Raw genomic sequence first — 9448 nt, 5'->3', positions numbered from 1 at the left:
CCTAAGAAGACTCTAGCCACTATCCAACTAAAGATTAACCTATGCAAAACAAAAGAAACTAAAATGCACTCTTAAAGAAGAGAAAAAGTAAAAATGGGGTACTACTTAAGCAAAGCAGACCATGCACGTTGAATTCACTCAAAACTCTGGGTAGCCTTTCTATGATCTTTAACAAGCTGTATATGAAAATATTCATAAAGTTAAAAATTAACCCATCGAATGAGAAAAATGAAGATCAGGTGCCAAGGTTATCCAAATGGACTGTGATACGTATATTAATGCCTGTAAGTTTTTCCACACCGCATGAGTGGGATATACCCAACACACCCAGAATACCAAGAAAAGTACAGATACAGAAAATATTCGACAACTAGAATTTATTTATTTGTTTTCTTTGGATAAGTAAAAATGCTAGGATATATTGTTAACTTTTTATGGCGCGCAAGTTCAGATGTTAACTTGATTTGTAGAACTCCAGCATCTGAATGCAAATAAAGTTTGAACAGCTGAGACTTCTACGTGTAGATCATCCGCAGGAGTGAAAAAAGAAGCGTGAACAAACAATTGAATATAATCCAAAGCCAAAGATTGTGAAGGTTGAATATAATTAACAACATTAGAAGATATTCAAGATAAGGTCCAATGAAAATTACTTAGATTGCACACTGGTAGTAACCTCAATAAATGCTCCATCCACTGAACATGTGGCCACCAAGCAAAGGCAAACACTCCTAAGACCACCAAGAAGTGGATCCTGGAACCTTACGGCCAGAGATGGACGAAAATGCTGGAGCAAATCAGGAAAATCATCAAAATAGGGAAACCGCAATTGCGCGAAACTGGATTAGCCAGTTAAATTACAAATGCCACTACATCAATTCAGTAAGCAAATGTTTAACAACATCAGAATACTGCCCCCTCGGAATGAATAACATCAGTATAATGTCCTAGAAAATATTCCAAATGATTGATTAGCATGCTTGTATTATCACACAAACAGAATACAGGAACATTGTAGATCCAAGAAAAATATCATTGATCGATATTTCTTGGGAATGTAATCCCAGAAACCTACATCAGTATATAATATGTACTCTCTGTATTCGTCTAATTGTTAATAAAGAAACAGAAAAAAATAGAACAGCCTGTAATTGACGTTCATGAATAATTACTTGGATTCACATTTACATGTATAAATAGTACATGCATTTATATGGATTTACAGGCCACACACACACAGAGACACGGATTAATCTGACAAATCTAATGGAGAAGTTTAAACCTCTAACCTTATATTGTTGATTGCACAAAAACGTGGCAGTCGGCTAGCTTTACAGTGCTCAACAGCGGGGGCACTGGCCGGTATACCTACCGGCGTCGGATATAGAGGCGAACAGGTGATTGTTCATGCGATCAGCGTGAGGAAGATGGGAGAGAAGGTAAAATACGCCTTCGAAGAGATGATCGGATTATTCTGATCAATTTTTCGATCGGAAATCCATCTTCTTCATCAGTCCAATAACCTTCGTGTGATGTGAGCTGTCTAATGGACGGTTTGCGAGGTGCTTCCTCCTTTTGGTTTCCCTCCTTGCTTCCAAATTCCTCACCATCTGTCTCCTTTGGAAAACGTCAAAAACCCTGGGGAATAAAAGGATTGAAAACAAAACATACGGTAGAGGTGTAAAATGGATCGTCTTAGGCTAGCCCAGAGGGCCCGTATGGTCATGCCAGGCTAGGCCCACTTTTAAAATTACACTATTTAGTTTTAAAATTTTGTGTTTCGTAACAAATAAAATTTATAAAATACATAAAAATTTATAATGTATAAAATTACAAATAATATATAAATTTTAAAAAGTAATAATCTTATCTATGGAGCCTGTAGATCATCTCTAATTGAGCTATGGGTAACGTATCTACAATTAATTCTACTACTCGTTTGACACTTCTAAATGGATCCATTTTTGTATAATAAATTTTGAAAAATTAATAATCATATCCAACGAGATAAATTTTCAAAGTAAGAGGAAGACCAATCAACTGATTTTTCTCATTTTGTTACTAATTCTATGGGTGCTACACTTTCAATTGGTTTTTGTGAATTAAAATTAAATTCATACTCTCTTTGTAAATCTAAATTATTTAAATTAAAACTATTTTCATACAAAAACTTGCACAATAAATTATTTTCTTAATGTCTATGAATATGGAGACAAATAGAAACATTTGATATATCTAAAAAAGCATTTGATAAAGATTATTATTATTATTAAATCTGGCCTCTTCATATAATGAATCAAATCAACAAATCTGCCTAGCTATCTTCTTCACTTGAAAACCCAAAAAAACAAAAAAAACAAAAAGGAGAAGAATTATTAATACGAAAGACCCTAATCATAGTACGAATCAAGTTACATATTTGAAACCCAAAGGGCATAATTTTCCCTGAGCAGCTGCGTAATGTGAGCGGCGGAGGCGGTGGTGCCTTCGTGAGATTTGTATCGGCTCGGCTGAGCAGCGGCTTCATCGAAGGCCTCCCTCGCCATTCCACAAGCGTATTCTGGCTCACGCAGAGTATCGTGATAAAAAACTGCGAAATTCAACATCAAGCTGAGCCTCGTGGGATGTGTTGGCGCAAGCTCGGCCTTGGCAATTTCCTCGGCCAACTTATAAGCAGCCATAGCCGCATCAACCGCCCTCTTTGTGTCGCTCCCGTTCTTGCATTCGGCCAAGTAACGATGACAATCGCCCTTCATCTTCAAGTAGAAGACTCTGGACTCACTCGCAGAAGCCGAGGGCATGAGATGCGAGTCTAGAAGCATCAAAATCCTCGCGCACAGTTCGAAAAGCTCGGATTCAGCCTTGGATCCGTAGTTTCCGGCGAGTGAGGCGTGGCCGCTCTGCCCGTCTTTCGGCGGCATAGCGTGCAGAGCGTCTCGGAGAGAGCCCGTTTGGTTCTTGCAGGCGGCGAAGAGGAGGCTCCGCTCGTCCGGCGTGAGGGGGCTGCCGGCAGAGATGAAGCGGGTGACTAGGTTTTCCATGAACTTCAGCATGTCGTCGTAGCGGCCGGCGTGCTGGGCCAGTTTGGCCATGTAAAGGCAGTGGGATCTAGTCTCCATTGGTGGCGTAATTGCAGAGACAAAAGAAGAGGATTAATTTGCAGAGATGGAGGAGAGTACAGTGAGAATGGGTAGAGAATGGTGGGGCTATACGCACACGCATATATATATATATATATAGACGGATTGATTTCCAAAACTTAGTTGGAACGGGACAGTTATTTATCATTGTTGGAATGGGATCTGGAAATACAAATCCAACCGGACCTTTTCTTTCTAAGTTTCGTTCTTTTTTAAAAATATTTGCTTGCGATATATGTGGAGATGTTAGAGAGAGAGAGAGATAGCACCTGCAAGTAAATAAGTATCTTCTGTCAGTGATTATCTTATTAGTTTATTCACTTAAAATTTTGTTTTTATTCATTAATTCTTTTATTCTACCAAATACTACACTACTCCTTTCACTTTTATGTTTTAATTTTTTTTTAAAAAAAATAATACTTGATACATCCTTCTCATTCTAAACATGTAAAATAGATAAGAGAAAATCATTCATAGAGTAAATTCACTCTTGAAATTTGATAAATTTATAAGAATTACCTATATTGTTTAGAAAATAGTAAAAAAAACTCCAATATTGGTAAATAAGGTGATAAAAAAATTATTTTACTATTTATTCTCTTTGTTCTCTCTTGATTTAAAAAAATATAAAAATAGAATAATAAATGTTGATAACTCATGACCACTATTAGAGTGAGAAAAAAAATAAAGATTTATTGTCAAATTTATCGCATCTATATCTACATTTGTGATAAGCCTGTTTTGAATTCATTGCAAATTTAAAAGATGAAAACAAATGTAAATTTGTGATTAACACGGACCTTATCCTCGTCACAAATTTAAAATATGAGAAAAAAATAAAAATTTAATCTCGATTGTAACCTAAATGCAAGAATTTCAATTTGAACTACTCAAACCCTTTTTTCCGTTTCATTTAGGTTTGATTCGAAGTAAAAAAAAGCTTAATTGCCATAAAAAAAGAAGAAGAAGAAATTACTTCATATTTGATGAGAACTAAAGTAATCGATGACAACAATGACAAGAAAGTAGTTTGGTTGCCATGTTCATGAATATTTATTTGAGATTAATTAATGGCAGGAGAAAGTTGCAACATAATTTTAAATTTAAAGGACACTTATTATATTTTCTTAAACGTCAAGGTGATTTTTAGAATTATCTCAAATCTTAAGGATACTTCATCTAATTTTCCCAAATCAAAAATATAAAAGATATTTTTTAAAACATTTTATTGGTGCAATATGGTAATTTTTGTATAGCACAAATAAAAAGATTTAAAATTCATAACACAATTAAATGCAAACATGAAGGTTATTATTTGGTCCTTTTATGCTACTTTGATAAAAAAAAAATTATAATCAAGGTCTCTAATATTTTACTAAATTCTAATAAGTATCCGTGCATTCTTAATTATAATGACTTTTTTTAGTTAAAAAATATACATAATTATATAAACAAAACTGATTTGTTGCTTAATTGTCTGATACAGGCCAGAAAAGACTGGCGTGTGGGCCCACCATCTCCATAGGACTCACGTTTATTTTTTTTAAATTAGTCGTGTCAAACAATTATTATGTTATTCGATGCAGACAAGATAACAATTATAATTATATAAAAACTTCAACTTGTGTGTGTAGTTCAGATCTAATCTTAAAAGAATAATTTACTATAAGTATTGAATAAAAGAATAGCAATAATTTCTAAGAAATAAGAAACATTCCTTATATTTATGCCAAATTTAAAAAATGTCAAAGATGATATATTAAAAAAGTACATAGAAAAGCTTCCTAGGATACGAATTGTAGACAAATCAGTGGAACCTTCGAAAATCCGACTAAATCCAACACTAAAGAATCATAGGTCTTATTGCTTAGGAGCTCTGTGGCATCAGCTTCTTGACTTTAAAATTTAAATGGCCACAGAAGTCCCGCAGCATGATGAAAGGTCAACGAGTTCTAGAGAGAGGGCATTAAGACAAAAGCCGCCATTATTGGCCAAATCAAACTGGTTCATGAATCATAAATCAGTCCAGGCCAAACCCGAGCAATTTACCATGAAACAGTCGTCTCACAGAAGTTTTCCACCCCCCACCAAACAATGAGAAACCCGTCAGAACCCAGTTCGCCATATTACACATTTCACATAAATAAGGTTCCATTAATCAGCTTTCTTGTCCAGGGGGCTTAACTTCTTCGAGTTTTCTTCTGTTGTTTCGGAGCAAACATGGGCAAGAAACTGGATGCTCTGCTCGGAAGAAACTCAAAGAGCGTGAAGGTCAAGCCTCTGGCTGACCTCGCCATAGCTCGGATCAAGATTCTCAAGAACCAGCGCCATGTCCGCTGCTCCCACGCCCGCTCTGATGTCGTTCAGCTACTCAGTCTCGGTCACCAGGATCGTGCTCTCCTCCGCGTAATTCTCTACCCTGCATCTTCCAAACTCTTCATTGTCCCACTGCCTGGAGTCAGCTACATGACACGACTCTGCGTTTCCATGTTTTCTAAATCTAAAGACTTGGTTTTGTTGATAGGTTGAGTATGTGATCAAGGAGCAGAACATGTTGGACGTGTTTTCCATGGTAGAAAACTACTGCCATCTCCTGCTAGATCGGTTCGTGCTTGTTCGGAACAACAGGTTAGTTCTTTCTGCATTGCACTCGACTAGGTAAATTTGTTTGCAGTAGGTTTTTGATAGTAGAAAATGGGATTGTTTTTGCACAGAGAATGCCCCGAGGAGCTCAAGGAAGCCATGTCAAGCTTGATCTTCGCATCTTCAAGATGTGGAGAGCTCCCAGAGATCAAAGAGATGCGAGGAATCTTCGCATCCAAATATGGGAGCGAATTCGTGGCCCGTGCTGTTGAACTAAGAAACAACTGTGGAGTAAATCCTAAGGTAACTACAGAAGCAGAGTTGCAAGGGATTTCCCTTTCAAACTAATTATGCTGTGTCTTGTGCTTCTCTAGATGGTGCAGAAGCTCTCCACTAGACAAGAAAGCTTGGAAAGCCGGCAAGGATTGCTTAAGCAAATTGCAGCCGAGAATGGGATTGCTCTCCATTTTGAGGAAGACGGTTACCCTACTGTTGAGGTAAGGGAACCATAACCATGGCACAACTGATTTTCCAGTAGAATGTCGCCTCTGCCTCTTACTCGAGAAAGCCACCATCTTTTGCTGATTGCAGGAAAAAGATGATATCAATAACAAGAAGCGGCAGCTTCAGCCTAGTGAAGCTGCTAACGTTAACATTCCTACGCTTGGCATTTACAGCAGCGATTTTTCCGAGGAGATAGCATGGAATGAGAAACTATCGGAATCCATTAAAGCTAGGAAGTTCAGGGATGTAGCGCATGCAGCCCAAGTGGCTTTTGAATCCGCAGCTTATGCAGCAGCAGCTGCAAGAGCTGCTGTCGAACTATCTAGATCTGAATCACAGGACAAAGGCCCTGATGATCATGATGGTTCCAGCCATAAGCATGAAACTATACTAGTTTCTGGCAGGTCATCAAAATCTAAACTAGAAATTGATGGGGATGAATGTTCAGAAGACATCAAACCATCAAACAAAGCATGGGGCTTTGACAAGAACCATTCCATGCATAGCTTTGGCTCTGAGTCAGAAGGTGAAGACGTGGATCAAAACAGAAGAAATCCTGAAAAACTGCAATGGAGCAACAAGAAAGCGGGACTAGGGAAAATATTGTGCAGTTCAAGTTCAGATTCAGACACTGGCAATCAATATGATGGGAAAGTAACTTCCAATCCAGATCAGACTGCTGCAACTGGTGAGAAAATAGCTTTTGATGAAAGTGATGGTGAGATCACCGGGAAGAATCAAGACACCATACTATCGATAAAGCATCATCACTCGCATTCAGATACAAAGTCTAACTCACCCATAAACAAATCCCGTACAACCACAAGGTATAATGCAGCTGCAGAGGAAAGTCTCTCAGATAACAAGGGATATGAGTTTCATTCAAAATCTCCAATATGGAAACCACAGACCCCTCAAGCTAATTCCATGGCATATTTTGCAGAAAGAAGATCTAGGGTTGAGAACACACATTACTCAAGGGCCGAAAAGCAGCTGAGTAATCATGGCTTCACGCACAGATAGGAAGCAAGGTTTAATGCTTTATAGGCAAGTACACAGAGGTTAACACAGGAGTTTTCTTTCATGAAATAATTTACATACAATAGTATTGAGTTTATGCGTGATTCTTTTTCTTCAGTGATAAGTTGGTATAGCTTATCCCATGTACATATATATACATGAAATAATGTACTAATAAAAAGATTTATCCATGTGACGAAGCTTACCCTTGCTCCTTTGCCACAAGAAGGTCTGGTTTAAGTTGCACAAGCAACCTCTATGCAAAGCAAAGGTTAGATTTCATAGAAAACCAACCCCTTGCTCCTTTGCCACTAGAAGGTCTAGGGTTTAAGTTGCGCAAACAATCTCTATGCAAAACAAAGGTAAGATTTCATAGAAAACCAACCCTCGCAAAGCAAGAAACCTTGTTCATTAAGGATGTTGGAGAGGCTGAACAGTACCCTTCGGATCTTCTCAAATTACTAGAGATTTCACTATTTTTCTTCTCACTCAAAACCAGACATGCAGTGAAATGTAACATCTTAGTCACAAAGACATGTTAATAAGTCATCCAGGCAGAGGGGAGCTTAGGTTCATAATATTAGAACCGCCAATCTTTTGGCATTTCCCATGTGCGTGGAACAGTATAGCAAATGGGTTTTTGTTCAGAAGATTTTTCATCCCTATTCTCACTAATTTGATTCTTTCTTTTTTGGCTGAGTAAGATTTGAGTGTTCACTTCATTTCAGGATAAGTTAACTCTCCACAATGTGATCTTACTCCCCAAGTATTCTGCCATACCAATAGGAAAGCTAAACAACAATTGCACAACAGTAGATATGTTAAGAGTCTAAAACTACGTAGGAGGGCCGCATTTGCTCCTAATAATATAATACAATCTTAATATCATTCCTCTCTGAACTTTGGATTACAATTTCTCTTGGTCTCCTGAATCATCCAATCACAATTACTCAAAGATAAGAATGAGCCAAGGGTGCAACTGGTGGAAACAGATGGCAATATCTCAGAGATATGGGCAAGATAACATCTCCACATAATTATTCTGTAGACACAGAACAACATATATTTATGAAGAAAAATGTTTGAAAATCCTAGATAGTTGCACTATACCTGGCCAGTTATAGTAGATGGGTAATGTCAAAAAGATTATGCAACTTCATTGCTCTAACTAGTAGAAGGGATAACAGTTGTGTAGCATGCATAACCATCTGAGACCAGCACCCTCAATTTTGAGGACCAGTGCTGGGACTGCCCTTGTTTCATTGTTCAAATCACTATCATATAAAAAAGATGAAGTGATGCCCAAATATCCACCTAAAATCATGTCATTTTGTTTGGTTTTCTTAATCAACGCGTAAAGGAGGATGTTTTGTCCTACAAGTCATATTAGGAATTTTCAAATCCTCACTTCATTATCCAAGTTTCTATTTCAGTTCAGGAAAAGTTCAACCTTTGAGTTCATGGAAAGTTAAACCTACATTATCCAAACTTGGTGGTCATAATATTCTGCCCAGAAGAAGGTAGGGAAGTTAAACAACAATTTCGTAACACCAAAACATATAAGAGAGTCTAAAACCTCCTTTTAAGTTGCTGTATTAGTTATCCTGATAATTAAATATAAACTAGATTTGATATCATTTCCCTCTTTAAACTTCTGTTTTCAGTTTCTCTTGGTCTCTCAAAACAGCTAACCACAATTACTCAAGGTTGATTTTGTTGAACAATTTTGAGTTTGGAAACATCTAATGGAACTGCATGCATAGTCACAATTATTCTAACAAAGTGTACTACATTCCACTGCTGATCTCAAGATAGTTAATGAGCCAAAGGTGCAAAGGAAGAAAACAGATGGCACAATATATCAGAGATATTTCACAAGATAACATCAACAAACAAGTAACTTCTGGTCAGAAAGTCACATCTATTTATTGTCAGGTCCCTAGGGTTTCAGTAGGATGTAGCAATTTAATTCGCATATCAGCTGTAGCATATTAATTCTGTAGAGAGCAGTTACAACTTGTAACTGAATTGTAACAGTTGATTGATTAGCTATACATATAGCTAATAAATCTGTTTGGAGGCATTGAATGAAAATACTAAATTTCAGTTTCTCAAATTCTCTCTCGATCTTTCTCTCAGAATTCTCTGTTTCTCTCTCAATTTCTTTCTTGATCTCTCTCTCTCTCTCTCTCTCTCTCTCT

The 9448-nt window shown here is 37.2% G+C and overlaps 2 protein-coding genes across 3 annotated transcripts; one reads left to right on the top strand and one right to left on the bottom strand.

Annotated features, from left to right (window-relative positions):
• Positions 1-2249: 2249 nt before the first annotated feature.
• Positions 2250-3229, bottom strand: LOC127804291 (14-3-3-like protein D). The gene has a single exon (XM_052341138.1). It carries the CDS (start codon positions 3117-3119, stop codon positions 2412-2414), a length of 708 nt encoding a protein of 235 aa, XP_052197098.1. The 5' UTR covers positions 3120-3229; the 3' UTR covers positions 2250-2411.
• Positions 3230-5170: 1941 nt separating this feature from the next.
• Positions 5171-9365, top strand: LOC127803504 (uncharacterized). 2 transcript variants are annotated; one of them, XM_052339765.1, is made up of 6 exons: positions 5171-5546; positions 5665-5768; positions 5855-6026; positions 6098-6220; positions 6315-7054; positions 7171-9365. In XM_052339765.1, the coding sequence occupies exons 1-6, from the start codon at positions 5361-5363 to the stop codon at positions 7181-7183; spliced, it is 1338 nt and encodes a 445-aa protein (XP_052195725.1). In that variant the 5' UTR covers positions 5171-5360; the 3' UTR covers positions 7184-9365. The 2 variants fall into 2 exon arrangements, with proteins under 2 accessions (XP_052195725.1, XP_052195723.1); XM_052339763.1 differs by having other exon boundaries at positions 5174-5546; positions 6315-7500.
• The last annotated feature ends 83 nt before the right edge of the window (positions 9366-9448 follow it).

This window comes from Diospyros lotus, chromosome 6 (assembly GCF_014633365.1).
Source record: "Diospyros lotus cultivar Yz01 chromosome 6, ASM1463336v1, whole genome shotgun sequence".
Taxonomy (NCBI): Eukaryota; Viridiplantae; Streptophyta; class Magnoliopsida; order Ericales; family Ebenaceae; genus Diospyros; species Diospyros lotus.
This window is presented reverse-complemented; position numbering and strand designations above follow the sequence as displayed.